This window comes from Thalia democratica, chromosome 2 (genome assembly GCF_965202585.1).
Source record: "Thalia democratica chromosome 2, ktThaDemo2.hap1.1, whole genome shotgun sequence".
Taxonomy (NCBI): Eukaryota; Metazoa; Chordata; class Thaliacea; order Salpida; family Salpidae; genus Thalia; species Thalia democratica.
In genome coordinates, this window is record NC_139166.1 from 67,831,859 (window position 1) to 67,855,911 (window position 24,053).

Genomic DNA, 24,053 nt, shown 5'->3' on the forward strand with positions numbered 1-24,053 from the left:
AATCTGAACATATTCTAAGTTTTTTAAATTTTGTTGTATCATAAGTGAGTGATTTAATCGGCTTTGAGTTTGATTTGAAAAAATATTATTGCGTCATTGTTAGATGCTTTTTATGCTGATTCTAATTTGAAACCACAAACGTTAGAATTCTTCTTATAAATAAATGTTGAAGCGATGTATATGGAATTAGAAGTACCGTGGAATATCATCAATTTAAAAGCTGTTAGAATACAGCAATTAAATTATAATTCTTAATATTTAAGCAATAAAAATTTTAATGTCAACAGTTTCAAAAAAAATCACTTTTATTTCAGAGAAGTTGTTATGTGTTACCCGAAAATTTCTTTAGTTTTATCATTAATTAGTGTCCTGATGTTTTTTCTAGTTCCATAATATTTATTTTCTCGTTTGAAGATTGTAGTGATGTAACTTTTTTGTTTTAGTAAGTTGTTATTTATCACGGAGTTCTACTGTAGGGTATAATACGTGAGTAAACGCTTTGTTTTTATTTTACATCTAAGCAATATAAACTGCGTTTTCAATATATTTGTAAAGTCTTTTTTATTTAAAAAGAAATGAATTTATTAAAAAGCGTACCAATAGCATTTGTTAGCAAAATCAATTTATATTAGTTAAACATATGTTGAAGATATTCTATGACAATTTTTTTTGTCTACAATTTAAAACAGTTTTTTTAATAAAATTTGAGATTTTATAAATATTAATTAGTACTATTCCGCACCTAACTGCCATAAATTGTTTTTTTTTGTAAATCTACTTATTTTAATAATATTTCCATATACATTTAGGTTGCCATGTCTGTTTTTCTTGTCCAGTGGTATAAAATTAAAAATCGCTAGATTAAAATAAGCTTCATTTAGTTATTTAAATTTAAGATTTATATATCTTTTTGTTTAAAATCAAATTACTTTTGGCTATGGAATTGTTACTAATTGACTTTAAACCGCGCTCAACATATTCTAAGTTTGTTTATTTATTTTTAGTTTAGATGTATCAAAAGTGAGTGATGCTAGATTATTTATTGAAGTTCTTTTTTCGATTAAAATCATTGCGCCTGATGCTTTTTGTGCAAAATTTAATTTGAAACCACAAACGTTAGAAAACAATTTTCATTTTAATTAAAGGTTGAAGCATTGCTCAAGGGAGCATTTGTTCCTTGAAGTAAAAGTAATTTGTAAGCTCTTTGAATACAGCAATAGAAATCAATTAAGTTAATTGAATTGTGCGAATGCAGGTTTCAAAGAAAAATTTTACTTCCATCTTATATAAGTTGTTGTGTCTCACCAGAGAGCTTCTTTAGTTTTATTATTAACTAGTGTCCTTTTCATTTTGATAATTGAAAATTGCTACTATTCCGAGCGTAGTTGCCATAATTTTTTTTTTTTGTTAATGTTAACATGTTCTAAGCTTTTTTAATTCTGTTGTATCATAAGTGAGTGATTTAATTGCTTTCATTTAAGTTTTGTTTTTGATTTGACAAAATGTTATTGCGTCATTGTTAGATGCTTTTTTGTGCTGATACTAATTTGAAACCACAAACGTTAGAATTCTTTTTTTAAACAAATTTTGAAGCTATTTATAAGGCACCAGATGTTCCATTGAGTTATAGTAATTTAGAAGCTGTTGGAGTACAGCAATAAAATTATAGTTCTTAATATTTAGTCTATTAACACTTAAATGTCGATAGCTCAAAATAATGTTCACTTCTATTTAAGAAAAGTTGATATGTATTACCCGATAGCTTCTTTAGTTTCATTATTGATTAGTGTTATTTTTTTTTCAAAATCCATAACTTACTTTCATTAGTTTTAAGATCATAGTGACATAACTAATAAGCTTCGCGAACATTTAAATATACATGAAGATTACAAAAGACAAACAGTTTCTGCATTTTTACCTAATTGAAGGCCATTTCGAAATTTAATTAGTTAGTTGTCACAATATAGCACTAAACAACTTTAATTTTGAAAAACTCAGGCTAGTAATAAGTTTATCTGTTCAAAATAAGTCAGGCTTCACTTTATGACTTACACATGATAGACAAACTGCAGACTGTATTCGAGGTGTTTTATGTGTGATATGATATTTTTGTATTTTATTTCAATAGTTTTGTAATATTTTCAGTTAAATATGCTTGATTAGTTTCAATATATTTCGTTATTTCTAGTTATATAACTTCGTATTTAAGATTAACAGATGGTATAATTGCAAATTATTTAACAGATACTAGAAACTCTAGTTTTTTTTTTCTCTCTCAATCATAAACAAAACAAAAAAATTTAATTCTTGCAACTTCTAATCTTATCCACTGAGACTCAATCACATTGCCAATATATATTCTTAAAAACTGACTTTTTAAAATCTGGCTGGTTCTAAAAAAAAATCAAAAACTTTAGTGTAGAGATTGCCTCCAAACAGGGTTGCCAAAAACACGGAATCCTAGAAATACCTAGAATTTAACATTTCAGGCAAAAACGAAAAACGTGTGCAATTCGAAAAATTTTGCAAAAAAGCTTAAATTAATTTTTTTTTTTACATTTAAAATAATTAAAACTTGATTTCTTCTAAAAAAAAAATTCTAGTGTTTTAAAATGTTGTTAATTTTTTTCCCACCTGTACTTATTAATCAAATTCTAATGGTTGCTTATTTGCATGTTGTAAACCGTAATTATAAGTTTTTTTTTTTCTTCTAGTCGTTAGTTTAAGTTTTTATTTGAAAAATATGGATATCATTAAATTAGCTAAAGGATTTTTTTTTTCAGTTGTCAAAGTAATTGTATTTTTAGTTGAATTGCAAATAAAAACTGTTTAAGTAGTTCAAAAAATCGTTCTAATTAATAGTTCACTTCTCTCGTGAGAAGTTGTTTAAATAAATACAATAACTCTTCTTTGCTTAATTTTATTTTGATGACTTCTTTGTTGTTTATCAAATTTAGTTCAAAAACCATGACTTATTTTATTGCGTTTTTAATCAAGTATCGTATTGTCTTTGTTACTAATTAAAAGAAATTTGTTCATGTAAGTCAAGATTCTGTCATGAAAAGGTGTTAGAATAAACCCAACTATTCTTGTTTTTTGTGATGTTTTTTTTCGAAATCCATAATTCATTTTGTTACGTTTGGAAATTGTAGTGACGTAACTAGAATAAACCACAAACACTGAAATACAATTTAAATATTTAAAATGCTAACGTTTCCAGAATACTAGCTGATGTACCTTCTGCACCATTAGCAACTGGTGAAATTTGTAAGCTGTTGTAATACAGCTATAAATAACTATAATCAATATTAAATTTATAATGCAGTAGCTAGTTTTCAAAATAAGATCGAAAAAGAATCAGATTAAGTGGTCATTCATTGTTTTAAGTATAAGTGAATAGTTTTTGTTCAAATAATATCATAAAAAAAATTCTGCAGAATAAATAGTGGTTTTTAAATTAGTCATTTTAAAGTAATATCAAGTTTTGCAGATTTTGTTGCGTGACATTTTGAAATGTATCTAATTAGTTGGAAAAAAATTAGACAGATATAAAAGAAATTTTTATGAAATAAAAGGTTGCGGGTATGTGATAAAATAACACTTAGTTTGTAAAAAAAAAAAAAACAGTAAAACACCCCATCTAGGTTATCATTGCTTTTGAATCACCTAATCAATTTTTTTTAGAATAATAAAATAGGGTTGCTCAGACTTTTATTTTTTGTATTTTAAGTTACTTTTTTGTTATGTAGCTCCTTGAAGTAGTTTTATATTTATTTATGTATTCGGATTTTAAAATGTTCTTATTTGTATTTTCATGTAACCATATTTAATCTTAAAATACACACCAGTGGGTATCTGACTATTTTAGACGTTATTTGGTATATTTTTGTATATAAGTAATTTATATTGCACATAGTTTAAAACGTGTGGAAAACTTCTTTAATGTTTTTGAGTAAAACTTTTAAATCTTACCAACGAATTCTTATAAATATTTTTTAAATCTCTAATAATTAATCTGTCGTGTTTTAATAATTAAACTGTAATTAAATTTTTTTAGTTTTTGCTTAAAACCAAGAGTGATTCAGTTATCACAAAAACTTTTAATTTTGTTTGGCAGCACTCAAAGTAGTTGCCCTTGTTTTGAAGCTGTGAAATAAATCAATATATCGTTCTAATTAAAACCTTATCATCAAATAGTTTACGATTTTCATGCAAAATTGTTGAAACTTACTCAACTAATTTTCTTTTGTACTATTATAGGAAGGTTTTTCAACGTATTTATATATGAAATAAAATATAAAACAAAATGAGTGATCTGTTAATAATAAGTTACTAATGGTATATAAAAATTTTCTTTTGCTTTGTAGTCAGTGTTTAACATTTATTCAAAATCCATAGCATTTTTCTATATGAAGTTTGTATGCTATAATTATTAAATTATAAGGAAAATTGTTTGACTGATCAAGATTCTGTCGCAAAACTCTGTTAAATTAGACTCAATAGATGTTATTTTAATTTGAAAGTTTGATAGCTCTGATGTTTTTTTAAATCCATACTATGCTTGTTTTTATATAAAGACCGTATTGTCATAAGTAAAATAAAATCACAACCGCTGAAAAACACTTTTAGTACTTGAATGCTAATATTTTTTGTATTTTCATCATGTAACTGCAGAAAAAAAATTTGTAAGCTGTCGTAACGCAGCAATAAACAACTATCATTGATAGAAAATAGGAAATGTCTTATTTTGTCTGAAATAAAAATCTAAAATTTCTATATATTTTTATATACTGTAAATATAACTTTTTATCTTTTATAAGTAATCTATCCATATTTTTTTTTATACAGGTTGCTGTAAAAATTTTTACATTTGTTTAGTATAGTTAAGTTAAAATTTTTTTTTTGTAATCTTGTAAGATTTAAAACCGCTAGATTAAAATAAGCTTCATTTAGTTATTTAAATTTAAAACATATATATATTTTTTGCTTGAAACAAACTACCTTTGGACACGAAATTGTGACTAATTTAATATAACCTGCGCTCAACATATTCCAAGGTTTTATTCAACTATTTTAGATTATATATATATCAAAAGTGATTGATTTTAGAATATCTTATAAAGTTTATTTTTTGATTAAAATATTATTACGTCTGATGCTTTTTGTGGTGATACTAATTTAAAACCACAAACGTTAGAATTCTTTTTATAAACAAATTTTGTAGCGATGTAAATAGAAGCAGATGTACCGTGGAATGTCATCGATTTAAAAGCTGTTGGAATACAGCAGTAAAATTATAATACTGAATAGTTAATCAATTAACATTTTAATGTCAATAGTTTCAAAAAAATTACTTCTATTTGAGAGAAGTTGTTATGTATTATTTTTGTTGTGATACTAATTTAAAACCACAAACGTTAGAATTCTTTTTATAAATAAATGTTGAAGCGATGTATGTGGAACCATTAGTACCGTGTAGTAGAAGTAATTTGTAAGCTGTTGGAATACAGCAATACAAAAAAACTTTAATGTCGATAGTTTCGAAAAATAAACTTTTCTATTTATTAAGAGTAGTTGATATGTATTACACGAGAGCTTAATTATTATTATTATTAAGTGTCCTGATTTTTTTAAAATCCATAATTTACTTTTTGCGTTTGAAAATTGTACTGACAGACTGACCGAGCTTTCTTGCAGTTAAAAGTCAAAACATGTAGTGTTTATCAATTTTTTTTGTTGAATGATTTTTTTCAAACGAAACATTATGTTTAAGTAAGTTGTTCATTATGACTAGATTCTACTATTGGCTATAGTATGTGATTGAACGCTTGGTTTTCGTTTTACATCACAAAAAATATAAACTGAATTTCTGTATATTTGTAAAGTCTTTTTTTTAATTAAAAGTGAAACAGTTTTGTTAAAAGTCTACCATAGCATTTGTTACCATAAATTAGTTGAAAGTATTTAGATATATGTTAAAGGTTTTTCGTGTCAAAAATGAAATTTTACTTTTGTCTACAATTGAAAAATTTTTTTTTTTAAATTAAAGTTTTTATAATTGAAAATTATTACTTTTACGAACCTAGTTGCCATGAATGGATTTTTTTTTTGTAAATCTAGTGGTTTTAGATGATATTTTCTAATACAGTCAGATTGTCGTGTCTTTTTTCTTATCAAAAGTATAAGTTAAAAAAAACCCTCATTTAGTTAGGTTTTGCTTGAAAACAAATAACTTTTGGCTACTAAATTGTAACCAACTGACAACTTTGTTAAAAAAAAACCTTTGTAAGGTATTCTAAGTTTCTTTAATTTTAGTTTTAAAATATCAAAAAAGTGTGATTTAAAATTTTGTTTGAAGTATTTTATTTTTAACTAAAAAAAAATATTGCGTCATTGTTAGAATTTAACTTAAAACCACAAACGTTAGAATTCTTTTAATAAATAAACTTTGAAGCGATGTAACGTACTCAATGACAAGTGCCATGAAAAAGCATTAATTTGTAAGCTGTTGGAATACAGCAATGAAATTATACTTTGTAAAACATAGGTAAATAACACCTGAATGTCGAAAGTTAAAAAAAAAGTTACTTCCATTTAAAAGAAATTGTTATGTATTACCCGGAAATTTCTTTAGTTTTATCATTAATTAGTGTCCTGATGTTTTTTCTAGTTCCATAATATTTATTTTTTCGTTTGAAGATTGATGTAACTTTTTCGTTTTATTGAGTTGTTATTTATCACGGAATTCTACTGTAGGATATAATACGTGATTAAACGCTTTGTTTTTATTTTACATCTAAGCAATATAAACTGCATTTTCAATATACTTGTAAAGTCTTTTTTAATAATCTAGTGAAATAAGTTAATTAAAAAGCATACCAATAGAATCTGTTAGCAAAATCAAATTATATTAATAAATATATGTGGAAATAAAATTTTATTTTTGTCTACAATTTAAAACAGTTTTGTGAATGAAATTTGAGATTTTATAAATAATAAATACTACTATTCCGAACCTAACTGCCATAAATTGTTTTTTTTTTTGTAAATCTAGTTATTTTAAATGATATTTCCATATACATTTAGGTTGCCATGTCTGTTTTTCTTGTCAAGTGGTATAAGATTAAAAATCGATAGATTAAAAAAAAGCTTCATTTAGTTATTTAAATTTAAAATTTATATTTTTTTGCTTGAAACAAATTACTTTCGGATACGAAATTGTAACTAATTTAATTTGGCTATGGAATTGTAACTAATTGACTTTAACCCGCGCTCAACATATTTTAAGTTTTTATCTTTTTTTTAGTTTAGATATATCAAAATTGAGTGATGCTAGATTATTTATTGAAGTTCTTTTTTTTTGTTAATAAAATCATTGCGTCTGATGCTTTTTGTGAAAAAAAATAATTTGAAACCACAAACGTTCAAAAACAATTTTCTTCATAAATATAGGTTGAAGCTTTGGTAAAAGTAATTTGTAAGCTGTTTGAATACAGCAATAGAAATCAATTAAGTTAATTAACACTTAATTGTGCGAACGCAGGTTTTAAAAGAAATTTCACTTCTATTTGAGAGAAGTTGTTATGTCTTACCCGAGAGCTTCTTTAGTTTTATTATTGATTAGTGTCTGATTTTTTTAAATCCATAATTTACTTTTTGCGTTCAAATCTCACACAACTTTTATAAAAGTCTCAGATTGTTACTTTTTTTTAAATGTTACTTTTTTAAATTAAGATTTTTTCTCTCTGTTCGTGATTTTCAATGTTAAGTCGCTTTGTTGAAAAATTGTTGTATAATCAAATTACAATTTAAAATATTAAAAACTTTATGTCACAATACTTTCAATTTAAAGCTGAAATATTTCGGCTACAATACATATCAGAATTAATATGAAAGTTACTTTTTGGTAACATTTAATTTAAATCTACTCTTAAATTTTTTTACTTTTTATAAATAAAGTGAAAGTAATTAATGTTACCGTGTAAATAGTATGACTTTAATTTAATACAAAAATAAAATCTCAATTAAAATAATTATTCTTAATAGAATTAAAACTAATTTTAGTTAGATTTAAAATACCAAAACACAATTTTATTTCCAAATACTTCACATACAAAAAAAAATTATTCCAGTTCAGTAGTATTCACAATGTACATACCTGTGCATTGAAATAATTTTACATTACACATAAAATTTAGCAATATTTTATTAATCACGTTTGTTTCGTCTCTTTATTTAAAAAATTCCTATCACGTTTATTATTTATTAATACTTATTTCTATTTATTTAGCGTTTTGTAAGCTGTCGGAATACAGCAAAATTTTGGTTTGTACATAATAATAACTTAAATATTACATTTAGCGTAAATTTGCATATATAAAAAAAAATCATTCCTAGCATGAGTTGAAACTGAGTTGGTTTTAGTGCCTGCCGTGTATTTTCGCGCTGTATTATTATTTATAGATAAACATGCAAAGTTACATTTCTAGATTACTCAAAGTAATGTGTATAACACGCTATACAGGATTTCTGAAAACTTAGGCCTGAGTAAATTTAATTTTATTTTGAGAGTACTTTAAAGTTTTAGAGTTCGAGAATTAGATGGCTGTTTACAAATTATAATGCTTTATTTAAATCATACAAACCTGTTAAAGGTTAGAAAATCGGTTTATTTTGAACCTTAAAAAGGTATGTATTAAATATGAGTAAATCATCTACAAGTTTTACTAGTCTTAACCCCGACAAAAGTTATCTGTTGTGTTAAATATTCATAACATATTGGATCAGATTGTTAATATCTGTAGATTTTGGAGTTCGAACTTAGAAATAAGTTCATTACTGTCTTTTATTTTGATTAAAGAAGTTTTATTATAAATTTTGAATCATACACACTATAAAATTAGAAATTAAGTAAGGAAGCTTAAAAAAGTAAAAATAATAATTTTTTGTCACAAATACTTTACAACAAAGCATTGTTTTTTTTAGCTATATGTTCATTTTTTTAATGAAGTGTTACCTTTTTAGATTAAGATATTTTCTCGCTGTTCGTGATTTTCAATGTAAAATCTCAAACGCTGGGTTGAAAACTTGTTATATATTCAAACAACTGCTTTTAAATTGTGTGTAATCGGAGAATGTTATAATTTTAAGCTAAAATACTTAGCTAAATTATATTCAGAAAAAAGTAACAAGATTGTTTTAATTACTTGCAATTAATTTAGATCTACTTTTATAACTTATAATTGTTTATAAATCAAGTAATGAATGTTACCGTATAGTTAGTATGATTTTAATTTAAAACAAATATAAAATCTCAATAAAGATGAATAATTTAAAGCTAGTCGAACCATTAAAGTTTTATTTTCCACAATCCTTTTTGTTCCTTAGTTTTTGCTATAAGAAACTAGTATGTAACATATGAAATTTAAAATTTACTTAATTAAATTTTGAATTATAATTGTGTATCACATAAATTTTCTCTAGTATGTGATTGCACTTGTTTTTGTTTTAATGTATACAATAATGTTGACTGAATTTTTTACTTATTTGAAATTATTGTTTTCTATAAATGGTTTTTTTTTTTGAAACAGTTTATTGAAAAAGATTAATATCATTCGTTTTTTAAGGTGACAAAGTAGTTTGAACTGTTAAAAGAACTAAAGCTGTCTTGTGAAAATAATTTAAGTGTTTTTCAAATGGAAATAAGTATTTTTTTATACAGTCACATTTTGTTAGTCTTTCTACTTTTAAACTTATTTTATTCTGTACATAGTTTTCATAACTTTTCTTCTAGAAACGTTGTAGATATATTTTTTTCTTCTTAGATTGCCTCTTGACAAATTAAGTATACGATTTAAAATCAATTGTTATAGGACTTACAAACAATGTTTTAAGTATAATTGCTTACAAACAAACTTATGTATTTTTCTCTTATGCTTAGACTGCTTCTTGACAAACTAAGTAAAAGATTTAAAATCAGTTTAAAGTAGTTTTATTAGAAGACTCTGCTTACTAGAAAATTACTTGCTTAAAATCTTATAGTTTTGTGATAAAACTCTGCTAACAAGCAAACCCATGCTTTCTTACAAAGTTGTAGCCAAATAAAATTATTGTTTCTGAGTAAATTAAAACTTTTTTTTGCAAACTACTGTAAGTGTATTACATTATAAACTTAATTAAGATTATGTAAATAATTTAAATTGCACTGGAAGAATCAGACATTCCCATGCTAATTTGTCATATTAAAGTTGCTTTGTAGTATAGTTTGAAACTATTAAATTTTATTTTAGTTTAGATATATCAAAAGTGAGTGATGCTAGATTATTTATTGAAGTTCTTTTTTCGGTTAATAAAATCATTGCGTCTGATGCTTTTTGTGAAAAAATTAATTTGAAACCACAAACGTTAGAAAACTATTTTCATTCTAAATAAAGGTTGAAGCATTGCTCTAGGAAGGATTGGTTCCGTGTAAAAGTAATTTGTAACTGTTAGAATACAGCAATATAATTATAGTACTGATTTAATTTAGTTATAATAATTAATTAGTAACAGTACTAACAATAATTAAGTAATTTTATTAACACTTAAATTGTACGAACGCAGGTTTAAAAAGAAAAAAAAAAAACTTCTATTCAAGAGAAGTTGTTATGTCTCACCCGAGAGCTTCTTAATTTTTATTCTTAGTGAGTATCCTGATTTTTTTAAATCCATAATTTACTTTTTGCGTTCAAATCTCACTCAACTTTTTTTAAGTTTTCTTGTAATTTATGCTGATACAAGTTATTGGTTGCTCAGGCTGTTTTATGTTTAAAGAATGGCAAGAAGGCTGAATTCCTAAATAAAATTTTCTGTTTAACATTCTAACTACTTTTGTTTTTTTCTCTCTTTTTAGTTTATGCTGATTCCGAGTGTTTTTAGTAACTCAGAAACTCAGAGTTTTTTTTTGCTTTAAGTTTTTTTGCTTTTTGTTGTAAGCATCTTAAATTCAACACGCTTTGTTGATTACACAAGGATTAACTGGAATATTTTGGACGGCTTTGTTGCAGTTAAAGCTAGTCGAACCATTAAAGTTTTATTTTCCACAATCCTTTTTTTTACTTAGTTTGTGCTATAAGAAACCAGTATGTAACATATGAAATCTGTAATTTAGTTCAAGTTTTGTTAATAATTAATTATCAAATAGTTCTACTCTAGTATGTGATTGCAAGTCTTGTTTTTTGTTTTAAATTATACAATAAAAGTTGTTATAACTGTTATAAGAGCTAAAGCTATCTAGTGAAAGTAGTTGTTCTAAGTATTTTTAATTGGAAAATTTTTTTTTCTATATGGTTACATTTTTCAGTTTTTTTGCTTAAAAATTTACTTTATTCCGTACTTAGTTTTCATATTTTTTCTTTTAAAAACGTTGTAGATCTAGATTTTTTATCTTATGCTTAGATTGAAAATTTAAGTATAAAATCAGTTTATAGTAGTTTTATTAGAAAACTGCTTACAAACAAATTTGTGCTTTGTTACAAGATAGTAGCCAAATAGATTTTTTGTTTCTGTGTAAATTTAAACTTTTGTTGCAAACTACTGTAAGTATATTACATTATAAACTTATTTATAATCATGTAAATAAGTTAAATTGCATTGTACGTATAGAATTATTTTATGCAGGTTTTTGTAACATTAAAGTTGCTTTGTAGTATTATTTGAAACTATTGCATTGTATTTTTCATTTCAGATAACATTTGTTTGATTTCGCCTGATGCTTTTTGTGATGAAACTCATTTAAAACCGCAAACGCTAACAAACATAAAATTTTTATGAAAAGGCCTAAATTAAATTGTAATATGCCTTTTGTATTTTTAAACATTTTGTAAACTGCCTAAGTACAGCAGTTAAAACTTTAATTCATAATTTAAGTATTGCCAATACCATCTGGTGAAACAATCATAGTAATTTTTGCAACGTTATTTCTTACTGGTATAAACATTTTAAAATTAAATCTGTATTCGCTAATTTCACTACGATTAAATTACTTTATACTAATGTATTTAAAAATTCTGCGTTACTTCGCACACTTGCTACTGTGCACTTAAAAAAAAAATTATTTTATGCATAAGTTGAAAATGCAACTTTTATCGCCTATCTTTTTTGCACTTTGTTTACACTTGAAATTTTAAAAATGCAAGTTTATGCAGCATAATATTTAAACATCTTTATTAAGGAATTATTGCAATGATTTGATTTAAGTATATGTGTTTGCTGTTTTTTTTGTTGATATTTTTTAAGTTGCCAGAATTGCCAAAAAAATCTGGAAACCTTGAATTTGACAATTTAGGCTAAAAAACCTAGGGTTTTTACATGTTAAGTAGTAAAATTTCGATTTGACACAAACAATCAAAGTATGAGTTAATAAATACAAGTATGTTTAAGTTTCTGGAAAACTCTTTTTTTTTTCAAGTTTTAACTAATAACTTTTTTTTAATTTGATTAAAACAATAATAAGTTTACTAGTTTTAGCCAAAACAAAAGTTATCTGTAGTATTAAACATTCAGAACATTTTGGATCAGATACTTAAAACCTGTGGATTATGGGTCTAAAAATAAAAAAAAATACATTATAGTTTTTTATTTTGGTTAAAGAAGTTTGATTTCTTAAATAGTGAATCAAACAACAAATAAAATTAAAAGTTTTAAAAAGTCCAAATTTCAAATTCTGTAACTTTAAAGATTGTTACAAATATTTTACAAAAAAGCATAGTTTTTTAAATTGATTGTTTCAGTTTGTTAAATTTTTAATTAATGTGATTTTTTAATCTACAATTTTTTTCTCTATTCGTGATTTTCAATGTAAATTCACAAACGCTGGGTTGAAAACTTTTTATATAATACTTAATCAAAATTGAAAACTATGTTTGAAGTATCATTTTCTTAATGTTAAAGCTGAAGCATTTCGGCCAAAAGAAAACCATAAACAATAAGAAGACAAGCTTCGTGTAAATATTTAGTAACATTTAGTTTTGAATTTCTTTAAAAAATTTTTTGTTGCTTATAAAATAAATACAAATAAACAATGTTGACGTTTAAACATTTTGCTTTTAATTTGTTAAATATGTGTTGATATTTCCAAACATAAATAAAAACTTAAATAAGATCATCAAGTATCAAATTAGAACTGAAGCAAGTTAAATTTAAATACCAATAATATATATTATTTACAAATTCGTTACAAATAAAGTATTTTTTTAAAGATTGTTAAATTTAGCTTTTTTCTTTAACTAACATTGACATGTGCCTAGTCTAGACGAATTAGTATCAAATTTGATATTTGTTGAAAGTAAATTCATTGAAAGACTCTGCTTACTAACAAGTTTATTATTGCTTACGAAATTGTTGCCAAATAAAATCTTTGTTTCAGTGTAAATTACATTTTTTTGTTGCAGACTACTTGTAAGCGTAACAAAAAATTACATTACAAAATTATTTACTCTGAAAACAATTTGTAATGCATTGGAAGTATCGAGTTTTGTAACGAACTCATATAAAATCGCAAACGCTTGAATTCAGTTCTAGTACTTTAAAATGATGGCATAGCTAACATTATAACAAACAAGTTAAATTTAATTTGAAAGCTGTGGTTATACAGCTAGAAAACTTTCATTCATAGTTAGTATAAATAAGACCAATGGTTGAACTTGTATTAAGTACACCAACCTGCCTCGTAATTTTGCAATCTTAAAAAATCTTGAAAAGTATGCCCTTTTTTGACATTCGCACTTTCAAGGTGATGATTCCATCAGGACTAAAGTGTTTTCAATTGAGTGTATTTAAACACAGTTTAACTTTGAACATTTACAACTGTGGAATTAAAAAAAATCAATATTAATTCTGCCTTGGTTTTAGCATACTCTATCTTCGCACTCATTAAAATATGAACGTGCAAAGTTGCGTGACAAGTTTACTGTTGTTGAAATGATGTATAAAACGCACTTAACAGGTATTATTGAAACAATTTTTTTTTAAATTGTGGCCTGAGAAAATAATCTTTTTTTTTGCAAATACTGTTAAGTATGGTTTCTGTGTAGGATATTCGTAAATTAGATTGATTTGATTTATTTAGACAAGTTCAAGCCTGTTGAAAGTTTTTGGAAAACTCTGGTTATATGAAACCTGAATTATAAGTTGTTTAGATATAAATGTAGTATAATAGAACTAAAAATTGTATTAAATATGATTACATTTTTCTTATTTTCTTAGTTTTACTACAACAAAAGTTATCTGTAGTACAATCTATAACATTTTTGATCAAATTTGTAATATCTTTACATTGTTCAAATTTATAACTTAAGACTAATACATAACTGTCTTTTATTTCGATTAAAGAAGTTAAATTTATAAATTTTGAAGCATACCCACTACAAAGCTAGAAATAAAGTTAGAAAGCTTTAAAACTTTCAATTATCAAACTTTTGTTACAAATACCTGACAGTAAAGTGTTCAATTAATTTTATGTTTCAGATTTTACTTTTTCAAATTACAATTTTCTCTCTGTTGGTGATTTTCAATGTAAAATCACAAACGTTGTGTTGTAAACTTGTTATATAATCAAATTACAACTTTAAATATTTGGAAATTTTATATCACAATACCATAAATTTTAAAGCTAAATATTTTAGCTAAAATACACTCAAATTAAATGAAGATAAATTTTATCAGGTTATCAATAAATTTAAAACTAGTATGAAGTAGAAGTAATTAATTTTACCGTGTAAATAGTATGACTTTAATTTAAAACATAAATAAAATCTTAACCAAGATGATTATTTGTAATAGAATTAGAACTAATGTTAGTTAGATTTAAAATACTAAAACTTTGGTTTATTTCCAAATACTTAACATAAAAATAAAAGTTTATTTCAGTCGTTTTCACTGTGTACACACCTGTTCAGTGCATTGTAATGATTTCACTGAAAACTAAGCAAATTTTTTTTAATTCTGTTTGTTTTGTCGTTTTTTTACATCCTATCACGTTAGTTATTTATTAAGACACGCACAACATAAAATCTTATTTATACTTTTAAAATGTGCACGGAATTTATTTTTCAGTACTTTAGTGCGCGGAACTTTAACAACGGTTGAAGACCACTGGTTTAAGTATATGTTTCAGTCGATTACTCTTTTTAATTGTATTCCATGTTTTTGTATTCTCTGATTTTTTTAAAGCATACGAAATTTTGCTCAGTGCTTTGAGTAAAAGATCCATAAAAACGTGCAAAAGTCTTGAATTAAACAGATTTATATTACTATTTACAATTAGTATGCATGTTCTGGTTCCTTTTAGTTATACTTTTCTCATTTTTCGTGACGCAATCAATGTAAAACCACAAACTCTGTAATTAAGACTTGTTAAAAGAAGCAAAGCATCCGGCAACTGACAATGACTTCGTTGATAAATACAATTTAATAGCTGTTTTAATACAGCTGAAAAAACAATTCACACTGTTTTAAATGGGGTACACACCCGGAGACTTTTTGAATTCTTTCGCTAAACTCCGGCTAATTTGGATACCTTTTTCTTAATCTCAGGATATTTTTTCTAATTATAAATCTTCATACTAAAAAAAAAATGATTATACAAGGTCAATTTGTTGATATTCTGGTATTTTCTTGTGTGTAAACTCGGTAGCAGTTTTTCTTTAAATAGTTTTTCGTTTATGTAAATTTTTATTTTGTATGTTTTTTTTCTTAATTTTTAGGTTACTTTTTGGTCATGCAGACTGAATTTTTTCTTAAAATAGTGGTAACCCTGTTTTATCAAAAAAACAATTAAAACTTAATGTTTTTAAAAACTCTTTATTGTATTTAATTTAGCTACAAACGTTTTTTTCTTAATCTTATTCTACTGTAAACGTTAGGATTGAAAAGTTTGATATTTTTAGTAATATTTTTGTTGTATTTCCTAAACAAAATAAAAAACTTTAATAAAAAACAATTGAAACTTAATGTTTTTTAAGACTCTTTATTGTATTTAATGTAGCTACAAACTTTTTTCTTAATCTGTAATCTTAGGTTTGAATAGTTTTACTAAACAAAATAAAAAAAACTTTATTAAAAGGTTATTTATTGCAGAGTAAGAGAGTTGGAAGAACGGAGGAAGCGCAGAGCTCAAAGACACGCAAGGACAGGATACGATCCCAATTCTCCAAATCCGGTATTTATTTGAATTATTGTAAATAATTTTGAATTTTTTTATATTTTTAAAATATGTAATTCTCCCAATCCGGTATTTATTTGAATTAATATAATCACTAAATATAACGAATTGACTATATTGTATAATCAAGTTAATAAAATCAAACACGTGCTAAAGCAGGATACTACTATTTCGGTAACCGTTAGAATCAATTATTCAAAATGTCATAATTTAAAGTTTACAATTTTTTTTACATTGTTTTATATGTTTATTTTTAATTTGTTTATTTTCAGGTAACAAGTCTGGTATCAAGAGATTACGAAACAGAAGACATGGAATATGAAAAAGCTAAATCTGCTAGAGGTTTTAAAATAGTTAATTTTTTCTAAAACTAAATTTGTTAGAGGTATTAATCAATAGATAACATGTGTACTAAATAACAAAATTTAAAAATTGTATTTAAGTTAGTATGAAAAATCAATACCTTTTATATATTTGTATTTTTTAGTTTAATTTTGATTAAACCAAAGCAGAAATAGCCCCTCCAAGTGCTTTGATGTTTGATATTTAATGTAAAAAAGTAAAGATTAGCATTATTTATCTTAAAGTTTTTTTTTTAATTAAATTTATTTACAGCGGCCACCAAAGCTGCAATAGCACCACCTAGCGTTTTGATTTTCAATTAATAAATATATAGTTTTATTAATTTTATTGTTTTTATATTTAATTAATTTTACTTACAGCGGCCACCAAAGCTGCAATTGCGCCACCAAGCGTATTGATGGAATCTGACAGCAAGCTACTATCGCAACGTTTGTCTATCTATTATATAAATTATTATTATTTATCTATTATATAAATAGTTTAAAACCTAACCAAATTACCTGTATTTTTTTGTATATTTGCATATTAAGTTATTAGGAAAATTTCTTACTTTTTATTCATTTTTACATTTTACTAGAAAAAATTGTTTCATGTACTTGAAATACAATAGCTTGCTTGTTTCTAATTTACTTGCATTCAGTTTGCATATGTTATTAATTTAAACAAATAAATTACAATTCTGTTTTTAATAAAGTGACGAAATTTGACTATATAAAGTAATAATTTCCAAAATTGCATGATATGATTTTTTTTACAGCACTCATTTTTTTTTCAAAATTAAGTTACATTAACATTTAATTTCAAAATATTACTACATATTTATTTAATCTGTTTTTTAGCTGCAACACCTGCACCAGTGATGGGCAAGGGAGGATTTCAATTTGCTAAAGATCTTAAGTAAGTAAAAAATAAATAAAATCTTTTAAATTGTTAAGATCTATAGTTTGGAAATATGTATTAAAATTGATTGAAATATTTTTAAAATAAATTGAAAATAATCATTAATAATTCATATCAATTCATTTAGATATTTATAAGATATTTAGATTTAGTCAAAAATTATTAGAAAATAAAAGTAGTTCAATTTACAATAATCAATTTGCAAAAGATCTCAAGTTTGTTAAAAATAATATAATAACTAAACTATTAAAAATTTGTTTAGAGTCTTAACAAAAAAAAAAAAACTGTTCTTTAAAGAAAAAGTTAATTGTAAAACTGTTTATTAAGCCTACATTTATAAAATATGTCTGTAGTTTTACAGTAGCTCTACTGGATTTTAACAAAGTATGTTACAATAAAATCTATTATAAAAAAATAAATTATTAATTTTTGTTTATATTTATAAAATAAACTTACATGTTTTCAGGGGATCTGTAGCTCACAAAATTATGTCAAAGTATGGGTTCAAAGAGGGTAAAGGATTGGGAAAAGATAATACTGGAATGAGTCATGCACTTATTGTTAGTTTTTTAATTGTTTTATTTTGAAATATATCAGTAAAAAAAATTACTGAAATATCAAATGTTTTATTGTTATTTTTTTATTAGTATTTTATTTTTTTTCAAATTTAGTAAAAATGATACACGAATGCTAAGTGCACTAATTGTTAATTAAATTTAATCTCTAAATGAATATATTGGTACAAGTCATGCACTAATTGTTAGTTTTTTTTATTTAGCTCATTATTTTGGCTTTGATTGTAACTAATTATTTATTTATGTGTTTATTTGTTTGGATTTGATTGTAAGTAATTTGCTATTTATGTGTTTATTTATGTTGGTAAAATATAATACAGGAATGTTACATGCTTTAATTGTTAGTTTAATGTACGTAATATTATGTTAATAATAATATTTTCGATGAAAATAACACTAGAATGGGTCATGCTTTAATTTTTAATCGTTATCTTACTATACCTAATATCAAATAGAAAGATTTTTCTCCCTTTGGTACAGAAGTTCTAATGTTGGGAGGTAAAGTTACCTGATCTAATTGACAAAATCTTGACACTTTTTAAAATTAAAAGAAAATCATAAGCACAAAATACTGTTTTAAAACTTGCAAAACTAATTACTTAAAAAGAAAACATCAAAATGAGATGATATATTTTAATATATACAATTTGAAAACTAAAAAGTTAAACGATTAAAAAGCCAATGGACTTTCTTGTTTGACCTTATATGCCACCATTATTTTGTTCTATCAAGGATTTAATAGAAAGCAGACTAAAAATATAAAGATTTAATCAAGTTTGGGCTTTTGGTCTAATTTTTATTTTAACCTAAGTGCTCTTAATTAACAGCACATGTAACCTTTTTAACTTGACATTCTTACCCAATAAACATTTTGAGCAGTATTTACATTTAAGTCTAATTAACAGTTTTATAAGTTAAAAATTCTTAAAAGTTAGAACATAGTTATATAACAATAAGAAAGCTATGTAATCGTAATAGTATAAAATATATAGTAACAACAAAATTATTGTAAAAAATACAATTTTGTTACTACAGTAGACTACCGCTTAAGTACGCACTTTTTTTGGTACGCACCCCGCCTTAAGTACGCACTTATCCAGAAAGACAAAAAAAAAACTCTAATTTTTTTTTTTTCAAAAACTTTCAGAATATCTGCAAAAAAAAAGGCTAATTTTAATGTGACATAATATAAAACTAGTTACAAATTTTATAAAGTCAAAAAAAAAACATATAAAACGAAACAACAACAAAAAACTAAGTTAAGAAAAAAATTAATGAGCATCTTATCATTGTGCACTTATACTATAAATGTTTCTACCGATATAAACTTTCTTACAAAAACAGTCCTGAAACGTTTTTATTTCAAATAAAAAAAATCAAACACTTTTTAGCTAATGGAAAATTATGATAAATGTATTACATTTTCTAATTTAAATCTTTAATAAAAATCTCAGCTATAAAATCAAAACTAGGTCTATTCATTGACTGACTTTGACTTTCTATATTAAATGTATGTATTAATTATGTAGAAACTTTTTTTATAGAAAAAATAAATCATTTTAAAATCTGTTAAAAAATTTTGCAGATTAGAATTCGTAACAAATGTTATTAAATGTTTTGTTTAAAATAAAAAGACTTGTTAATTTGGCTTAATTATTTGGTGGCTAGTTGTGAGAAAGAAAACAAACAACTAAATTTCATATTATACTATGTCGTCAAAAAGTACGCACTACCCGTGCTAAGTACGCACTTTATGGTCGGGTTCAATTTGCGTACTTAAGCGGTAGTCTACTGTACTGTCTTTGAAAAAATTAACAAAAAACGTTTTTGTTTCATGAGTATTTTTGTTTATTTAAAACATCTTCAAGTGATAAACGGCTTTTTCAATATGATTATATATCTTATTATGTATTTAAATTTTACTTTTTGTAATATTATCTAATAAAAAAATCCCCCAGGTTGAGAAAACATCGAAGCGCGGTGGTAAGATAATATCATCCAACGAGCAGGAAGCGAGGAACCAGCAACAATTCGTGAAACCTGATATGCCTCCACCTAGTTTCAACGCCATGCCACCTCCTGCCAGCTTGCAGAACGATCCCTTGGCTGAACCTACTAAAGTTGTGTGTTTGAGGAATATGGTTAGTTTACATTTTTTGTTTATATATAAATTATTAGCTGAACCCACTAAAGTTGTTTGTTTGAGAAATATGGTTGGTTATTTACTTTTAGTATAAGCTATTATTTATTGAAAAAGTTTTTACATTGGCTCAACCTACTGAAATTTTTTGTTTTAGGAATATGTTTGGTATGTTTTTATTATTAGAAGTAAATTATCGGCTGAACCTACTTAATCAGTTTGCTGAGAAATATGACGAGTTTTTATATTGTTGTTTTTAAATTGGCTGATCCAAACCAAAATTGTTCGCTTAAGGAACTTGGTATACTTGTTTGGTTATTAAATTCATTATTAGATATTTTAGCTGAACCAACTAAGATTGTGTACTTGGTATACATGGTCGGTCTATTTTATTTTGTTATATGTTTACTTAAAACAATCATTTTTATATAAAATACCAATTATTGATCAACCATCTTAATGAGTCGAGTTGTTATATATTGTTTATACATAAAGTTTTATTAGAATTTAAATCTCTTTCTTCTGTAAAATGCTGTATTAATCCTTTTTTGTAACTAAAATTGCTAAACAGTTTTTTATTTCATAAGGTATTAAAACAATTTGTTGAAATTTCTTTATTTTTAAAGATTATTAAAACACTTGTGAAAAATACATAAATCATTTTTTCAGGTGGGCAAAGGCGAGGTAGATGATGAACTTCAGCAAGAAACAGCTGAAGAATGTGGAAAATATGGAGCTGTAGTGAAATGTTTGATTTATGAGGTAATTATATTTGTGTAAGAATTTATTATTATATTGTATTGATGAATGTGGAAAATATGGAGCTGTAGTAAAGTGATTGATGTATGAGTTTTGTTTTTCATCATTATATGTAATGGTTAGTATTATTATCCGTTTCATTGTTGAAGCAACAATTAAAGGTCTATACTTTGTAAAAGGAGAACAAATGAACTATTTATTTTCTAAAAAGTTTATTCGGTAAACTAAGTTTGCTTGAAGACTTCCTCAGTGCTTAAAGTAAACTTTAAAGTTTTGACAAAATATATTTATAAGTCATTGAAAGTTAATTGATAATTTAGAAAATCGTTAAAACAGTGAGCAAAAACTAAACTATACAGTGGAAATCATAAGAAAATATAACAGTCAAGTTACTAATTTAGTAATAACTAAGTAAATTATAGTTTTGAAAATAAGGGCTCTAAATGAGGAGGTATTATAATCAAAAAAATAACTAAAGTATTCGTAAATAAACTTTCAATTAAATAAAATCTTATCACAGATGCGAGGTATTCAAGTTCCCGATGAAGAAGCAATCAGAATATTTATTGAATTTGAAAGAGTACCATCAGCAGTCAGAGCTATGATTGATTTGAATGGAAGGTTTGTGTAAAAATATTTGTTAACTTATCTTATTATTTATTAATCTTAATTGGAGGTTTGTATAAAAATAATAGTTAATTTGTTTAAGTATTTATTGAATTTAAAAGAGTACTGGTCTGCTGTGATAAATTTGAATGGAATTTAACTTAAATCATAACATCATGTGTTTTGAATCTGATACTTGTACGCTGTTTGAACTAAACAAAAACAGTACTAAATCTTGTTCAATTTTTTTCTTGTCCTTAGTAATGCATAACTAGTTTTTGGTTAATAACGTATCGTTGTATTCCTTTTGCCTTTCTCAGATTAAATTATGTACATGATTAAATGTAAACAACAACTATAATTCAGATTTTTCGGAGGTAGAAAAGTGAAGGCCAATTATTACGATGAGGACAAGTTCAAAAGTTTCCAGTTAGGAGAAAATATTTAAGTAAAAGTTACCATACATGGTTTGATATAGATAGAAATCGAATGTAAAATAAGGTTTTTAAGGAAATTAAATGTGTAGCTTTTAGATAATGATATTTTAACTTCAACTCAGTGGACGTAAAATTTAAATTTAATTAAAGCTTAAAGTTAAATTTAAAGCCCCGGTTAATAATATATGTATTATTAATTATACAGCAGTATTTATTTTACTTTCTAAAGAACTCTTATTCTCTACAATTGTATGAACAACTTTTCTAAACATTTAAGTTCATGTTATAAAGTTTTTGGTTGCTAAATTGTGTATTTTTTAGTTGAATTAAAGCTTTTAAAAAATATTTTTACTTGTTTATTTTGTTTTAAAAGGTTCAAAATTTTAACCTATTTTAAAAACTTGGTTTTGTAAATTTTTACCTAAATAAATAAATGTTGTAAAATAAAAGAGTTTTTATTCAAATATTTTAATAATTAATATTTTACTTTCTATTGCTACACAATAAACTTCAATGCATAAATTCTAAATTCAAAGCTTTTATCACTTGTAATACACCATTTAAAAAGCTTGAGTGGAAGAAGCTTCGTTTTTTCAGCAGCATTACAACACTTTTATTTATATATATATATATTATATTTAATTAGAGTTTGTAAAATGTACAACAGCTTCTTTAAAAATTTGTTTATAAAAAGTTGAAATTTCATCGACAGTTGTCTTTAAATCTTGATTGTAAAGTTTTATAACTACAAACTAGTTATTAGTCTTTTAAAGGATCTATTTAGTTTCTGTGCCAGAAAAAAAGGTAATTATTATTCACGCTACAAATAACTAATTTTACTAAGTCGAATTAACAAAATAAATTAGGTGCTTACAGTTGGTTAACTGGAAAACGAAAATTAAACCATTGTTAGTTATACCTAAATAAGTCTTAAGTATAATTCAGCCTTATTTTATAAGTAACAACCTGCATTAGAACCTGGTCGCGTTAAACTTGAAAAAAGGTTGGTGATTTGTACATCAATTTAAATATTAAAGCTTAATATTATCCAAATAAATTTTTTGAGTTTTTAAGCCAAATAAAATCCTAATAGAACAAAAGCTATTCAGGCTTTAAGTATAGTAGCTTATTTTTTGTTTTATATTTCTACGAAAAAAATAAGTTTATTTTTAAATTAAAATGAGGCGAGTTTTACTCTTAAAGTTTTTGATATCAAAAAAGTGCATAGGATTTTTAGGTTTTAGTACATAGGTTTACTATAGGGATTTTTGAAGAAAACCTCGACTAGAAAGTGAAATTTAGTTTTAAGCATTTTTCCTGTATTTGAAAAAAAAGTTTGCTAAAATATATAAAATCTGGAGATTTTTGGATGTACACTAGTGATCTACCGGACCCTAATAAAGAAATAATATCTGGATCCTAGTGTTATGGATCTGGTAGATCACTGAATTTACTTTAATCTTTTTAGCTCCTAATTATCATTACATTGGTAAGATAATTCGAGAGCAGTGGTCTGTATGGGATGCATGAATACTTAAATTAAAAAAAGCGTATTTTTAGGCGTGTTTAAGGGTAGTTTTAAAACATACACTACATGTTTCTTTACAAACTATAAAATTTAGTGGTGTATATAAAATAAAAACCTCTTGTTTTATTTGACTAGAGAATTTTGTTTTCTTGTTATAAGTTTCATCTTTTAAAAAAATTGTTGTATGTTAAGCATAGGTAACCAAGAGTACAATAAACTAATTTTAATTAACTACTAAAAAATTACATATTATTTCTTGTGTGCAACTATAAGTTGTTATTAGCTCTGTCACTACCCAGTTTTGTTTGAACAATTTTTAATCATTTGTACAAGTTTTCTATTTTGTATCTAACAGTAACAAGATAAAACTAATCTAACTGAGCAAGTATCAATAAGAATAATAACTGGTATTGTTATAATTGAAAAGTAACTTTGTAAATGATTGAAGTTTACAATGACGATTTTTAAAGTCGACATAAATATGGCTGAAATTATATGCTGTTCTTACTTTTTTTATTGAAGCTTGTTTACTTTTATAAAATTT

At 24.7% G+C, this 24,053-nt stretch overlaps 1 protein-coding gene across 1 annotated transcript in view; it reads left to right on the forward strand.

Moving 5' to 3' along the window:
• Window positions 1–22,346, forward strand: part of LOC145849987 (splicing factor 45-like) — a 42,613-nt gene extending 20,267 nt beyond the window's left edge. Inside the window, exons 4-12 of the mRNA XM_082955115.1 lie at window positions 16,117–16,198; window positions 16,474–16,543; window positions 16,924–16,992; window positions 17,404–17,461; window positions 17,931–18,024; window positions 19,998–20,180; window positions 20,849–20,941; window positions 21,459–21,559; window positions 21,911–22,346. Of these exons, the coding sequence (XP_082811241.1) occupies window positions 16,117–16,198; window positions 16,474–16,543; window positions 16,924–16,992; window positions 17,404–17,461; window positions 17,931–18,024; window positions 19,998–20,180; window positions 20,849–20,941; window positions 21,459–21,559; window positions 21,911–21,992 (832 nt within the window). The 3' untranslated portion in view covers window positions 21,993–22,346. The remainder of the gene's footprint in view (window positions 1–16,116; window positions 16,199–16,473; window positions 16,544–16,923; window positions 16,993–17,403; window positions 17,462–17,930; window positions 18,025–19,997; window positions 20,181–20,848; window positions 20,942–21,458; window positions 21,560–21,910) is intronic.
• Window positions 22,347–24,053: the final 1,707 nt, after the last annotated feature.